Source organism: Cydia pomonella, chromosome 14, assembly GCF_033807575.1.
Source record: "Cydia pomonella isolate Wapato2018A chromosome 14, ilCydPomo1, whole genome shotgun sequence".
NCBI lineage: Eukaryota > Metazoa > Arthropoda > Insecta > Lepidoptera > Tortricidae > Cydia > Cydia pomonella.
This window is the reverse complement of record NC_084716.1, coordinates 17,784,215-17,798,984: the sequence shown is the minus strand read 5'-3', so window position 1 is coordinate 17,798,984 and position 14,770 is coordinate 17,784,215. Positions and strand designations below refer to the sequence as shown.

Below are 14,770 nucleotides of genomic sequence, written 5' to 3'. Positions count from 1 at the left end.
GATATTTATATATAAATGGTGGTAATAGTGACATAATTTTTATATATTCACTATCAATCTTCCATCAAATTTATAAATATGTAGGTACTTACTATACCTATATGCATTTTTGGTGTCCGCTTAGTAAATAAATAGATACGAATAAAAAGAAGGATCAATTATTTACTATTATTTATTATTAATTCAGTATACTTAATTCATTCAGTAGTATTCAGTAACAACTGCTAAACCTAAAAGTAGGGACACAGCAATACTGTGACTAAACGTAACTACGTGTAGAATAAAATAATTAAAAATATAAAATTGCGCCATCTACCCACTACGACGCGAAGTTTTACAAATATTACTACGGGTCGCTTCTATACTCCACAACGCGCATTCAAGCAAAGCAACTAGTATTTCAATGCGATAAAAGATAGCGCTAATCTCATAGTGTAGGCGACATCTAGTAAAAATGAGGGGAACTAGAACAAGCAAAAGTTGAATCCGTTTCATGTTCTTGAACTTAAAAGTTCAACGAAAAAACACTAGATGGTGCTGTTGTCAAAATATATATTTCAAAATCATACACAGAGATGGCGTTAGCAACACAAAACGAACCAAAGTTAGTACTCCGTAAAATTAAATTTACTTTGATAATACCTCTATATAGGTACTCAGTCTCAATTATCTTTGAAACGAACTAATAACTTAACCGACTATGATGGAAAGGGCAGTTTTAAGAGTCTATGTTTGCATGAAGGCTGTAATTTTGTGTCGTGTATTCCATCGTAGGGTAAAAACGATTGAGCCGCTTTCGATGAATGAGGTGTCAATCGATTTGTTTTTACCAACTTTGAAAAAGGAGGATGTTTATTGTTTTGTTTCAAGAGAATGCAATAACAGATCTGTGAACGGCATGAGTTTACCGCCACTTTGCCGCGCTAAACAGTTTATTGTTAACCTTCAAAAAACTTTGCCACCGTCTAGGGAACTCAATAGATGGCAGCACGGAACGCATATTGTTGATAAGTTAAGCTTTATATTTGTATAGTTTTTTATTCGTGAATAAACTTAATTTGTGTTTACACAAGTACTATTTATTAATATTAAAGGTTTGCTAATAAATATATATGGCTTAATTTTACAACATTACATTTTACTTTTTTGGGTGTTTTTGTTTCAATAGTCTGTAATAGACTTTATGATGAAACAACAGGAACTTTAACTAAGGAAAAACAATAAAAACTGTCATTAAGTATCTGATCTTGCCATCTCTGCCGGTAAAATTCACACCTAAAAAGAAATATTGAATGTAGCTATATCTACCTGTTTACCAGTGAAGTGAGATCGGTCTCTAGTTAAATTATAATTAAATACAGTCAGCCAAATACCGAATCGTCTTGTAACAGTCGCGTGTTGAAGTGTCCACGCGCCGAACATTCCGACGCACGCAAGAGCCGTTGACACGTGTCACACTGGGGCCACGAAACTGGAGTTTTTAAACTCCAACACAAAATGTGTGTGTTTGAACCTAATGTCTGTCTGTGGCATGGTAGCTCTCCAACAACGATTTCGATGCGATTTTTTTTACGTGAAAGCGAGTTTCCTTCCGCTGGTTTTTAGGTAGGTTTATAGAAATCGATCCAGCAGTTTGAATTTGTATGCATTTTGGAAAAGAGCTGATATGATGACGTAGGGCATTTTGGCATAAAATGGATTAATTTTCATGGCTTATAGCGTCCCATCCGACCACTTTTTAGGTTTCTGTACCCAAAGTGTAAAAAGGAACCCTATTACTAGACTCCGCTCTCCGTCCGTCTGTCCGTCTGTCACCGGGCTGTATCTCATGAACCTTGATAGTTAGACAGTTTTCAGTTTTTTACATATCCAAAACTCTCGTACCTCACATTTAATGGCCACACACAAGAAATTATCAGAGAGTGGGTAGGTATCTGAGGTATTTCAATTAGATCACATATCCCCCAATCAAAGGCATTCCCGCGGAGGTATTCTTTCGATCTTGAAGCGTTTCGCTGCCAGTGCCAATTACTGGGTAATGAATTAAATCAGGAACCAGTAGCTATAGAATTGGGGATAATACTGATCATACACAAGATAAAAGTCACACGAACTCGCCGCCAAAAAGCTCCCATACAATCGAAATTACGCTCCCAAGACACACACAAACATACATACTAAGTTTGTAAAATCGTTACCAATAAAAGGCAAAAATGACAAAAATTCGGTTAGGTTAGAGGTAATTGGGTACTTGAAACATGTTGAGTATTATAACAAAATTTAGAAAATGAGCCATCCATAATAAAAAAGTGGAATTTAAAAAATTATATTGAGATTATAAAAAAATACTAAGCTCCGAAGAAAATCAAAAAAAAATTTTTTTTTCTTTGAAAAATAGAAAAGACTGACTTTGAAAAGAAGAAAATGGTACAATTGGATTCCTTACATTTTATTGAAAAATAAATTGTATGACAATTATACACATAAACGCAATATATTTCAGGGTCAAAATGGCAATTTTCTTGATCTTCCATACATTTAGGACAGACTTATTATGATGTGACGTCACATCACCTTATCATTTTGTTAGAGGCGTTTCAATCGTCGACTGCGAGCGTCAGACTTTAACTCTCATTTCTGACCTTTATGTTGCTTAAATGCCATCAGTCCTATATAAACAATTGATCCTCGGGAAAACCAAGATCGATTGACATTATTTACAAAAAACTGTCAAGTAGCCAATTGCCGCCGGCTAACTATACGTAGGTAAGTACATGTGTTTTTATGGCTTTCTATAGAATAATGAACGATAGGTCGCGATATAAGTATTCCTCAGACGAAGCCTCCTTCAAGTATGGAGTGGCTTGGAATGAGCAGACCACTTACGGCGAAATAACCCTCTTTATAACAAGAGAAACGCTTTTTACTTGGTTTTCTCTCATAATGAAGATACTTTTACTACATGTTTTCCTTCATAATAAGGAATTCTTCATAACGTAGGTACAAAAAATAAGAAATAATAATAGAGGTCACTGAAAAATATGAAGCAAGTGAGTGGATAAGTCATTTAAATTTAATCAAAACATATTCTGTAGATATATGAAAGTAAGTAGGCACGAGTAAAATTATTTACGCGTTTAAAAAATCAGTAAATATTAAATAATCGTAAATATTGTCAATATTTTATAAAACACTATTTTAAATAGGTCACATACCATGACCAACCTGTTTCAAGAGAAAAGCTAACCACCAAAAATTAAAAACCAAACGTTCCAATTTTGAAATGCCGTGCGCGCATTGCCATAGAATCGAAAATAACAATCAAACGTCGCGAATGAAGGAAAATTTGTTGTGAAGTGTCGTGTTTTTTGTTAAAAAGTTGAATATTGCAAAAATAAATGATGTTTTCTGATGACGAAATAAAAGAAATGCCGGGTGGTAGTTTCATGAGGCCTGGCGATGAAATAATAAGGTGCGATGTTCGATTATTTCTGTACCTAATAAACGAGAAATGAATCGCAACCACATTGATATTTATCGAAGCTTATAATGCTTGCGTTTTTTTATTATTTTAAATTTTATTTTAAAGACGAAAGTTTTACTTATTTTTGTGCCGTTTTGTGTTTTTTGCAGCATACGAAAAGTGTGTTTAAGCGACAAATATGATAAAAGCGATTCAAGTTACAATAAGGAGCCGTTAATTTCAAATTCAGGTGGCAATGAAGTAAGTAATTATATTTAACTATTTTTAAATTTGTGGTGATTATGGTGAAACAAAACGCAAATTAAAAACGTAGTAAATAACACGTATTTGTCCGGGTGAACTCAAATGTTTAAAAAAGTTTCAAATTTGTTTATTTTTCCACTGCAAGCTTTATATAAAAATTATTTTTTGTCGAACAATTTTAAAGTAAAATTTATTTACAAACTTGGCGCTTAGCTGAAGATTCATTTAGATTAGAAGACATCATTTGACCTGCGCCGTGTTTTAAAAAAGTCTGTGACGTGTACCTAATCACTGTGTGCATCTCCTAGCAAATGAGGTCGTTGGAGAGAGATGCAAATAGGGTTTATATATTTAGGTTACAATAAACATAAAACAATTTGTGGTTCAACGTTACTTTCATGTGCTTAATCGCTGTGGTTTTTAATTAATATGCGAACTATTTTAGTAAAGAGTTATAATTGATTTTTTAACTTTATTCGCCAAAGACTTCTGTAAGTCTCATGCATCATTAGCTTCTTAGGACTATTTCAGTGATGCTTAAGACGGAAGGGGAAGTCACGTGACCGCTTCAGGGTCCCCTGGAAGCTCATTCCCCTGGCTATACTTGCTAATTCCTAAAACATTCCGCTTAGCTGTTTTGGTTGTAGATGCAACTTGGAACGAGCAGAGTTGCTAAAAATGAGATGCTATTAAAGCGAAATTTCCTGGGAATTTGCAAATAGATTGGCCAGGGAAATGAGATTTTTGTAGAATGACCGAAAGACAGGAGACGTCCTATTTATCCATACAAACGTAGTCCCCATTTTCCTTTCTGGATATTAACATTATAGAAAATGATTTTACGCAATTTGATGTATATTATCCACGCCCCTTCGTTTTGAGTTTTTAGGTTTTTATAAGGCTGATTTACACGGAACGCAAACTCGAATGCGATTTTCGTTACATTGCGGACTATTGAGGTTACAACCAATTCGGATGACCGATCAAATACCCATAAATCAGCTACCGATAAATGAGCCCATAAGTTAGCTTTTAAAAATGGCATGAAATTTGTTTTTGCTCTTAGTTCTCATAATAATTAAAAAACCGAAAAAACTCAAATGTAAGGACATAGCTATGTTATGGTCAATATAGGTGCAATTTTTTTTTTATCTCAATATCCATCCAGGGAACAAAAATGAGGACTACTTTTATGTGGAGAAGCCGACTTCCCCTGTCCTCTTTAGCTTTCAAGTAATTTAAATTTATTTAAATTCATGTTTTATTTGTATTCTAACAATAAATAATATCTTTTACAGTTAGAAGTCTCTCGCTCCCTCTTCCGCGATGGCTTTTTCCCTGACACCCTCGAACACTCCCAAGCTCGCTTCGCCTGGACAGAAGAGGACGGCAATATCGCGTCGCTCGTGTCTGAGCCTGGTTTCGGTACGGGGCAAACCTTTGGGAAGGACTTGGATGCTGCCCTTAGCAACGAGGTACTAACTATTGAATGCCTTTATTTATGCCGATATGTGTTTTTCAATCCTTAGGCACTGCCTGAGAAGCATAGACAAGTTCTCACCTTCTCGACGTAATAGTATGAAGTTAAAGCAATTTTCCAGTAAAAAGGATAGCTCAAACATAGGACAGTTTCGTACAGCGCCTCCGTATTTATTTACACTCTTACATTAAGTACCAACTTCTTCTCAAACCCGCTTCGCCTGGACAGAGGAAGGCAAGAACCTGGACGCAGCGCTTAGCAATGAGGAGATTATTTGTAGTACAAGTATCGTCAGTACCAGAAGGGCTAAGATGGTCGGCTCTTTATCATATGTCACCATGCCTGTCACGTTCTAATACGTATGTGAGTGCGAAAGTGACAGGCATAGTGACAAGCGATAAAATGGAACCATGCTGCCACTGCAGATTATAGTGGAAGTAGCATCTTAAAAGGTTAAGTATTGACAAAAAAGCCCAGAAAGTCATACTTAGTGTAAGGCCTGATTGGACGCTCGAAGCGGAGCGTTCGGCGGAGCGTGCAGCGTGGCGTCGGGCTCACAAGTCATTTGAGCAGCGTGCACTAAGGCCGCTCCTATACGTTTGCATTTGTTTAACATGCACGCCGCACGCCCACCCCGCACGCCCACTTACCATTATCTAAGAACATGCATTTAAGATACTTACTCTAAGTGTACCTATTGCATGTGCTTTCTTTCAGCAAGAAGCAGATACCTCGAGCTCGGTGTTCAATGGCCGCAGTTACCTTCCGAAGACCACCACGGACTCCCACCTAGTGTCCTCCACTTCAGCAGGTAATCATTGGATCATTATATTCTAACTTCAAATCTTGCGCCAACCGTAGACGACCGGTCTGGCCTAGTAGGTAGTGACTCTGCCTTTGAAGCCGATGGTCCTGGGTTCGAATTCCGGTAAGGGCATTTATTAGTGTGATGAGCACAGATATTTTTTCCTGAGTCATCGATGTTTTCTATGTATTTAACTAGTTGCGTGTTTTTATTTCTGTACAATAAAGTATAATTAGTTACATACATACATACAATTTGGTTGCGTTATTTTATCGCAGATTTCCTATGGCCACCTTCTGAGCCTATCAGATCAGCTCGATAGTACCATAATATTACATTGTTACCTACCGATGTATATGAAGTTTCAGCTCAACCCATTGGAAGTTTGTCTAATTTAGCTTGCATGATTTGACCTGTCTATTTTTACTACTACATATTTTTGAATGGAGGTAAAAAGTAATATGATAGATTTTTTTGCCGCTACTATATGTACATTTGCCTATATATTTTTGGCACAGGTAATATAACGTCACTTCCTAAAAAACATAGCAAGCTGAAATAAGCTTTTTTCCAAATGGAATGGATTGCATCCTGTAGGCGTATTTTAATCTCGCAAATGGACTACCTCCATGTTTTATAGGTCGCCCTTTATACGTCCAGTCTATTTTAAACAGCTTGTATATTTCGCTGTTGCAAGGTTAGGTATAACCTTTTTGCTTTAGTGTACTATCATCATGGTTCTACATCGTACTGTGTTGGATTATCGAACGAGCGAGCGAAGTTCCTACATTAAATTTACACGCACCTGTCAGAAGTGCCGGGTTTGTCCGTTCATGGTCCGTTCATTTCGAGTTTTTTTTTTTTATATTTTTGAATAGTTTGTTCCGCTGTAAAACAGTATTTTTTCTCTGATATTTCTCTGCAATCGTTCAAATCTTGTAAAAGCAAATCACTAAAAATTCTCCATTACTATGAACGACGAACGAAGAACGAACGGGACGAACTAGACACCTTCCTCAGCAACTGGCCGGAAGAAGCGCTATATCGGGTTTCGGGAGTCATGGAGATCAAGGCTAAAACAGGCTAGAAAAAAATTACTATGAAATGTGAAAGTTTAATGTACCAAAATTACTCAAGAGAATGTTTTCAAATGTTTCAGCAGTATCTAATGAGCGTAGAGGCACCCAAGGCGCCTGCAAGGTGGACAAGACTGACCCCCGTTCGCGGTTCCACTACGTCAAGTACGTCAAGAGACACGGACGGACCGTTAAACTGTGGGAGTGCGGCATTTGTAAGTTCAATTCTTCTAAATCTTGGAATAATGAACTACCAATCTCAGAATAACATCTACCAAGACACAAAAAAAAAACTAATACGACTCAGACGCCCATGCGTTGGGCAGGCAGTACTGAAGTAAAATACATGATCATGTATATAAATGGGATCCCATGTCGATATATTCTGTAAGGGCTTGACATTTTGTTCACATGTTGTTCTCACAGTGAAAGTAAAACCTAACTATTCAAGATGAAGATTAGGTATGTCTTCTATAAGCCCTGTCTTATAAGGTTAAACCAAAAAAACCGTCGATACGTCGTTGTGTTCTAAATGATTGTTCACAGCAATAAATTGCACTATTATGGCGAACACTTATATATTCATATGTTTCCAGGCAGCAGAGAATTCCAGCACCAATACACCTTAATGCGCCATCTTCCAACGCACACAGACGAGAGAAACTTCCACTGCGACACCTGCGGCAAGAGCTTCCGCCAGCTGTCCACCCTGAGCCAGCACCGCGCCATCCACTCCGCCGAGCGCCCTTACGGCTGCGAGGTAATATATACCACCACTATGTATACACATATATTATTATAGTCTGGCAAACCAACTTTGTCAGTAGACTAATGCTTGAGGTGTTCACATATACCACTACTGCTTGAAGATATACAGATATCAAGTACACACAGAGGAAGTTCCGCTGTTGCACGTAGTGTTCCAGTAGTCCAGCATGATCCAGCACTGCGCCATAGGTATATTCCAGCGAGAGTACTTACGGCTGTGAAAGCTTTTCAATTTTATTTTTGCGATTAAACTGATTATAGTTTTAGGCAAATTGTCGCCTTCAGTAACCCAACATCAGATCCTTTACTGAGCGGCCTTCTAGCTGCGTAATAACTGTCTTGACTTGACTAATCAGCCAACACACCACCAGTCAAGCCTACCACACACAAAATGAAATAAAGACAAATTACCAAAGTCGCCACCAATTCAAGAGAAACGAGAATAAAACTACATGTTCATTATGCCCTCAACCACTGTGTGTCACTGCATTGTCCTCGTTTTATGCTGGTCATCAAGATCAATTCCACTTCAGCACATCCACTTTTATTTATGAGACAAAACGTATTACATAGGCACCAATTTGTACAATCGACCACCATCGACTTCGCTCATTATCAGTAAAAGTGACGTTCGAAACTACCCCTTTGCGGCCAATTTGCACCAAAGGGGTTGTAATTGTCCCCCCGGTCCTAAGGGAAGTAACCACGTCAATTACACGTTTCTTTTGTGATAATAGATTTTGGGGTGTATTTATTGCATTCTTCTATTTCCATGCCGGTGACCATGCAAGTGACGAATGTTTCCACACCAAAAGTTTGTCAGCAACGGGTTAAACCGATGTCAATTGCAAAGCAAAGTTTAAACGTGACGAATTATCACTAAATACTTTAGGATAGGGGTTAATACAGTCCAAATCCTCTTTATAACACAACCTCAGAATAAAATTAAATGTACATGAAAACACACATATACATGAAGATAGAGGTAAACAACAGACGGCCTTATTGCTACAGAGCGATCTCTCTCAGACAACACACCTAACACAGACAATTTAATATAGTATATACTACTACAACTACGTCTACATTATTTTCATACTAATCAAACGAGAATATTCCAAATATGTCATGCTCAGCCAAAACGCTTGTGTTTTTACCTGAAAACCATCATACAGTTCCTTTTAGAATTGCTCGTGTCCTTTGAATCCTTTGATGTCATTAGATAGCCTGGATTAGCAAGTTATCCTATAGAAACCCTTCCATTTGTACAGGTGTGTAACAAAACGTTCAACCGCGTGTCCACCCTGATCTCCCACCGCAAGACCCACTCAGACATCAAACCCTACAAGTGCCACCTCTGCCCTAAAGGATTCCACCAGAAAGGTTACCCCTCCTCATCCCTATTATCTCCTGCAGTACGTAGGTTCCGCTTATCGTGCAAGAAATGGTATGATACCGTGCCTTAGTAAAATACGAGTGTAGCATTCACCATGTCATGTCCTGCGCGATGACCGTAACAATAATATACCTGCAGGTGTACAATTTCCAAGAGTCCTCAAATTTTTTTCGAAATATTAGGATCCTGTTTTATACATCTTGGTTATGAAATTAATTCTATAATACCTTTTTCCCGAATCCAGAATATTTCCTTATTTCTTTACTTTTGTTTTATTATATTTTGGGTTTTATCACGATTTTATGTTTTTTTTTCAGGCAATCTACGAAACCACTTGTTCACTCATACCAACGAGCGCCCTTACCGTTGCAATATTTGTTTTAAGGGGTTCAATCAGCAGTCTAACCTCGTGTGCCATAAAAATAAGGTGAAATATATTATTATTATTATTGGGGTATTTGTATTTTAAGCTTTCTTCAGTCGGTGGATCTGCGTTAGTAGATAGTGAAATCTAATGTAAATTATTTTCATTCAGTACACGTTTCGATACAGGTACTAGTTTGCTACTACGACGCTAATAGGTTTCGGTTAGTCGGAATAAAACGGAAATGCAGCATCAAAATCAAGACTTCACAAAACTCAAGGCTACATGCTATGTTATCATCACTATCCAAGGCTTACTGAGATGTTCCACTGCTGGATCCATCCTTTTTCTACTATAAAATCTTTCAACTTTCACCAGGCTCATTCCGAAGACGCTAATGGAGCTATTCTCCGCGGCCGCAGCATCACTCCTCGAGCCGTCAGCACTGTCTCTGAAAGTCAGCCTGATTCCACCAGGTATGCCATATTTATAAATAGATTATTTTTTATCTTATACTTTATAGTACTCTCTTCTCCTCAAACCATTATCAATCTGTCACCCGCATCGTCTGCCTTTTTAGCAGATAGTGTTAGTCAACCCATGTCTTCTTCATGAAAACGACACACCACCCACCCTAGATTTAAGTACAAATATGTTACTAACACGATATGGACCTTGTTCGAAATAAATAATTTTTGATTTGATTTGATATTAATCTGTCTATTTCCAGAACCTCAGTCGATCAATGCGAAGTATCCTCCTCCGTCGGCCCCTACATGGGTACTTCCATAGAAGTCCTATCCTCCTCCTCATGGACTCCAAAATCCTCCCCCTCACTAGAGTCCAGCGACTGGAGCAACGACCTGCCCTGGAGTACCATGTGCAATGGAGTCATAGTGGACCCCATAAAGACATACCACATGGGGGTGGCTCTGGCCACCAGACAGACGCCATTTGCTTTGTTAAAACCGGATAACAGTACGCCTGTTTTAGTGAAGGTGATTGATACTAAGATTCCTGGCGGGAAGCAAGTAAGTTTTTTAAACGATTTGATTGGACATGTCAGTTTTTTATTGGTCAAACGAAAGGATTTGTTTTAAAAGTTTCTATCTTTAATCGTTTTAGATGCTGGTTCCCGCCACCGCAGATGATTTGAGGATCGGAGGAAAGATAGTAGTAAACAATTCTGAAAATACCCGGTCTCAGGTAAAATTCACATCATATTGAAGTATAATAAATCGTCATACTCATCAAATACTGGTCTTTTCAAATGCATTTCGAACAATATGTTAAGGGCTAAGACAACTGGGCCTATTTGACTGATACGAACATTGCGTAAAAGTTAATAGCCCTTCCACATTTCTCCTTTTCTTACGCTATATACTGTTCGTGTTCGTTCTTTACTTATTATTTTAGAATTTGGTCTTAGGAGCAAGGTTCATCCGACATGAAAAGTGCTGTGCAAATCCGTGTGCCAGTAGTAGCCACCGTGGTTCCACAGATCAATGCAGGAGGGCAGCTACATCTGGCAGTTCAAGAACCACACCATGCATACCACACTGCACTCTCCGCTGATGGTAAGTGTTGTAAATCCGTGTGCCAATGGTACCCATGTAGCCACTGTGGTCTTACGTATTAAATTACATCTACAATTAGTCGGTAAAGAACCCCACCATGCGTAGCAATGCTGATGCATCTATGCTGATGATGAGTGATGCAGATCGATTGCCGTTCAAGAACGTGTTGCTTTTGAGTTAAATAAAGGCTATTTATTTACACATACTTTTTTACATCATCAGATCTTGTTTGCTTAAAGATGGGATAATCAGCCGAATTTACTTTATTTTTCTAAGAAGTGTTACGACCACGAAACTAAATATTTTCTTACTCTGCAGTAGGAGAAGTACCAGAGAAGCCGTGCAGCATCAAGCAGGAGATTCCACCATCTCCACCACGTCTACTGCCACGCATGGAGTCCCGCATGGAACCGCGCATGACAGCATGCATGCCGTCGCATTTGCCGCCGCTGGAGCGTCATATTGCTCGTAGTTTCGACGACGTTGTGAAACCTGGTAAGTCAAACAACTGTAGTTTCTTACTCTAATCCCATTTACATATATCCTAGCATTAGGAGTTGCCAAGAAGCCGTGCATCATCAAGCAGGAGATCTCACCGTCTGTACCTCGTCTGGCTGTCCCGCAAGCATGACAACATGCATGCCACCGCCACCGTCAAACCTGGAAAATCAAAATTGTATATTAATATCTTGGCACCATACTAAATGATTTTCAATTTGGTTATATAGGCATATTTATGTACCAAAACAGGCTATTAAATTGAGGTTGCTTGATTGGTCATCAATGATCGTAATTATGTTCGAGCGATATTGTCATTTTGATAGGCATTCCCAGGCCCGCTGCCAAATACATGATAACTACAAAATGTAATCATTTTGAAAACACCCACAGGGTCCAGCATCTCATCTTGCTCGCTACCGCCACCAGCACCATCGCCGCCACTCGATCTCATCACTGATCTGTTCGAGCCCATGGAATGTATCCCACTAGGTAAGGACTACTACATGAACTACTTGGGGCCTGATGATGGAAAAGACTGGAAGGAAGGAATGCTCTGGTGAGCGCTAATGGACTAGGGTTAAGGCGGCTTCCAAACTCGATTTCGCGTTTTCGAACCAATGGGTTTCTTGAAATCGTAACTTTGGGATTTACTTATCAGTTTCTCTTTGGTGAAGGAAGTCATCATCATCGGGTTTAGTTTCCTCTAATTTGGAGAGTGCCATCTACATAAACTAATGTAAAAGTCAGTTTCGGCGTTAGTTCTCGGATAGGCAAGGATGCCAACACCGGTAAAGCGCCAAGATCAGGTGGAGGGGGTAGTTTGCGTTTAAAATAACAAGGAAAGAAGAACTTCCAGATCAACTTCTTAGGGTCTGGTGATGGAACAGAAATTAAATCGTTCGGTACATGTGAGACACGTACACATGAAGTACTTCAGCTGAATTCATGATATCAATTATTAATTTTGTATCACGCAGGTCCTCAGATAACGGCAGTGGACAACATAGACCAGCCGCCGCACTCCGATGACTCCGATATATTTATAGGAGAGTTTGAGGTAAGAAACCGCCTTTGCGTATATTTTGGCGGCAGATCGTAAGATCAGGCAGATCGTAATATTTTGACGGTAGTCACATTAAACCAATAGATAGGTAGGATAGGTTCGTTAGGTTGCTTCAGATGCCCGAAGGCCAGACTGTCCAGAAATAGGAGCGGGGCTCCGTCGACTCAGGTAACGAGACAAAGATGAAAATCTGAAAATGGAGGATTTTTATGATAAGTTTAAGCTTAAGTTAATGCCGCCGTGTTCCACACATAGCTTTTCATCACACTTCTCCTGACTATAAAATACATTTGGAACCTGTTTTTACGAGAAGCTTTAAATCTGTAACCGGAACATAAAGTGAAGTTCAATAGATACAAACCAATTCACCTTCTTACTTCGTAATCTCGCACTTTTGAACGACAACCATGACCAACAGTTAACCCCTTTATTTATAAAACTTTACGGGTCTGATTTAGTTAAATTATGTTTTATCCCTTTCTTACAAATACATAAGTCAAAATGACAGATGAAGACAAAAGATGGCTAATTCAGGCCTGTAACGCGTTTATGAATAACGTCATTAATAGTTACATATTTTATTAATATAATTTTTTAGTTGAGGTAAAAGAAGAAGTGAAGTAGGCGAGGAAACAAGGTGGTTAAACAGAGATGATCGTGACCATTTATATCGGTATTCTGCAGCGATATTGATATAGGGAGCGTGCATGAACTGTAGGAGACAGCACAGGAGCCGTCAGATTTTTGGCGCGAGGCGTAAATGTGATGTTTACTGTTCCGATATAGCCCACAAGATGGCAGAATCTACTATGCACAAGAAAACACGTGAATGTACATGTTTATTGTTCCGATTTAGGCCACGAGATGGCAGATTCTCCAACGCGCACGGTTCCTATACGGGACAAAAACGGGACGGGAATAAATAAGGGACGCGATACTTAAATACGGTGACAGTCCTGAATATACGGGACGTATGGCAACCCCTGATTAATGTCAAATGCTAACAAATTGTGTCATTTTTCCTTACATTTATGGAATGTGGAATTAAAAGGAGTGGCATCTCTTATGGTAGAACTGTTGCAAAATTGTCCAGCTGTCAGCTATAAATAATAGTTCCAAATCTCTCCAGAGTAGCTAAGAACCTAGGCGTTATTGACGGAGTGAATTGCGCTGTCTATGATTTGATTTTTTTGTTCAAGTACTCTAGGTATTGTAGCGCCACCTATTTAAAGTTTTTTGATGACACTTTTTGGTGCATGGAGATTTCGTTCCTTACTTACATTATTTGCAATTCCTATTGAACTCCACTTGAAATAACAACATGAATATAAATAAAGGTTTTCTTTTTCAGGAAAGCATCCCCCTGTCCGATTCCGACTGAAAATACTTATTTAATTTATTTTTTTGTTTTACAGTGGAAAATGAAGTTTTGATTTAGGTGTAGTGTTAAGCGAAACCAAGTTTAGTTGTTTGATGTAGATTAAGGCGTTTTGTTCAAAATATATTCGAAAATGTTTTAAATATAAAAACAAATTGTTTCATTTCGAATAAATTAGAGTACCTATTTACTGATGTGCCGACGAAAAAATAAATAAAATATATATTTAGGGAAAAACTAACTCCGATCGACCTAGTCCCAAACTAAGCAAAGCTTGTACTATGGGTACTAGGCGTCGATATACATACGTATATAGATACATACAGACTTATTTACATAGAAAACACCCATGACTCAGGAACAAATTAGGGAATGCAATAACCGGGCGTTTTTCATTACCGGTAATTTACCGACGCGAGGTCCGACTAACCGGTTAACCGGTAAATTACCGGTTATACGTTTATGAAATAAAAAACATTGATTTTGCATTATTATTGATTGTGTCCTTATTTTCGTCAGTAACCTTTAAAAGTAATCAACAGCACGTTATAGAAACATCGACAAAACAAAATAATGAAAATAAACTATAAACATTAAACAAGATATATTTACTAATCATATTAAATAAAAAATCA

General features: G+C 38.2%; 1 protein-coding gene across 3 annotated transcripts; it reads left to right on the top strand.

Annotated features, from left to right (window-relative positions):
* Nucleotides 1-3,314: 3,314 nt before the first annotated feature.
* On the top strand, nt 3,315-14,290 carry LOC133525102 (zinc finger protein 572-like). Of its 3 annotated transcripts, XM_061861353.1 has the most exons (16): nt 3,315-3,472; nt 3,634-3,724; nt 5,026-5,202; nt 5,925-6,018; nt 7,172-7,303; nt 7,685-7,848; nt 9,128-9,239; nt 9,570-9,679; nt 9,995-10,092; nt 10,347-10,647; nt 10,742-10,822; nt 11,046-11,193; nt 11,512-11,688; nt 12,085-12,183; nt 12,672-12,751; nt 14,109-14,290. In XM_061861353.1, the coding sequence occupies exons 1-16, from the start codon at nt 3,399-3,401 to the stop codon at nt 14,136-14,138; spliced, it is 1,968 nt and encodes a 655-aa protein (XP_061717337.1). In that variant the 5' UTR covers nt 3,315-3,398; the 3' UTR covers nt 14,139-14,290. The 3 variants fall into 3 exon arrangements, with proteins under 3 accessions (XP_061717337.1, XP_061717336.1, XP_061717335.1); XM_061861352.1 differs by lacking the exon at nt 14,109-14,290 and having other exon boundaries at nt 7,175-7,303; nt 12,672-12,808; XM_061861351.1 differs by lacking the exon at nt 14,109-14,290 and having other exon boundaries at nt 12,672-12,808.
* Nucleotides 14,291-14,770: the final 480 nt, after the last annotated feature.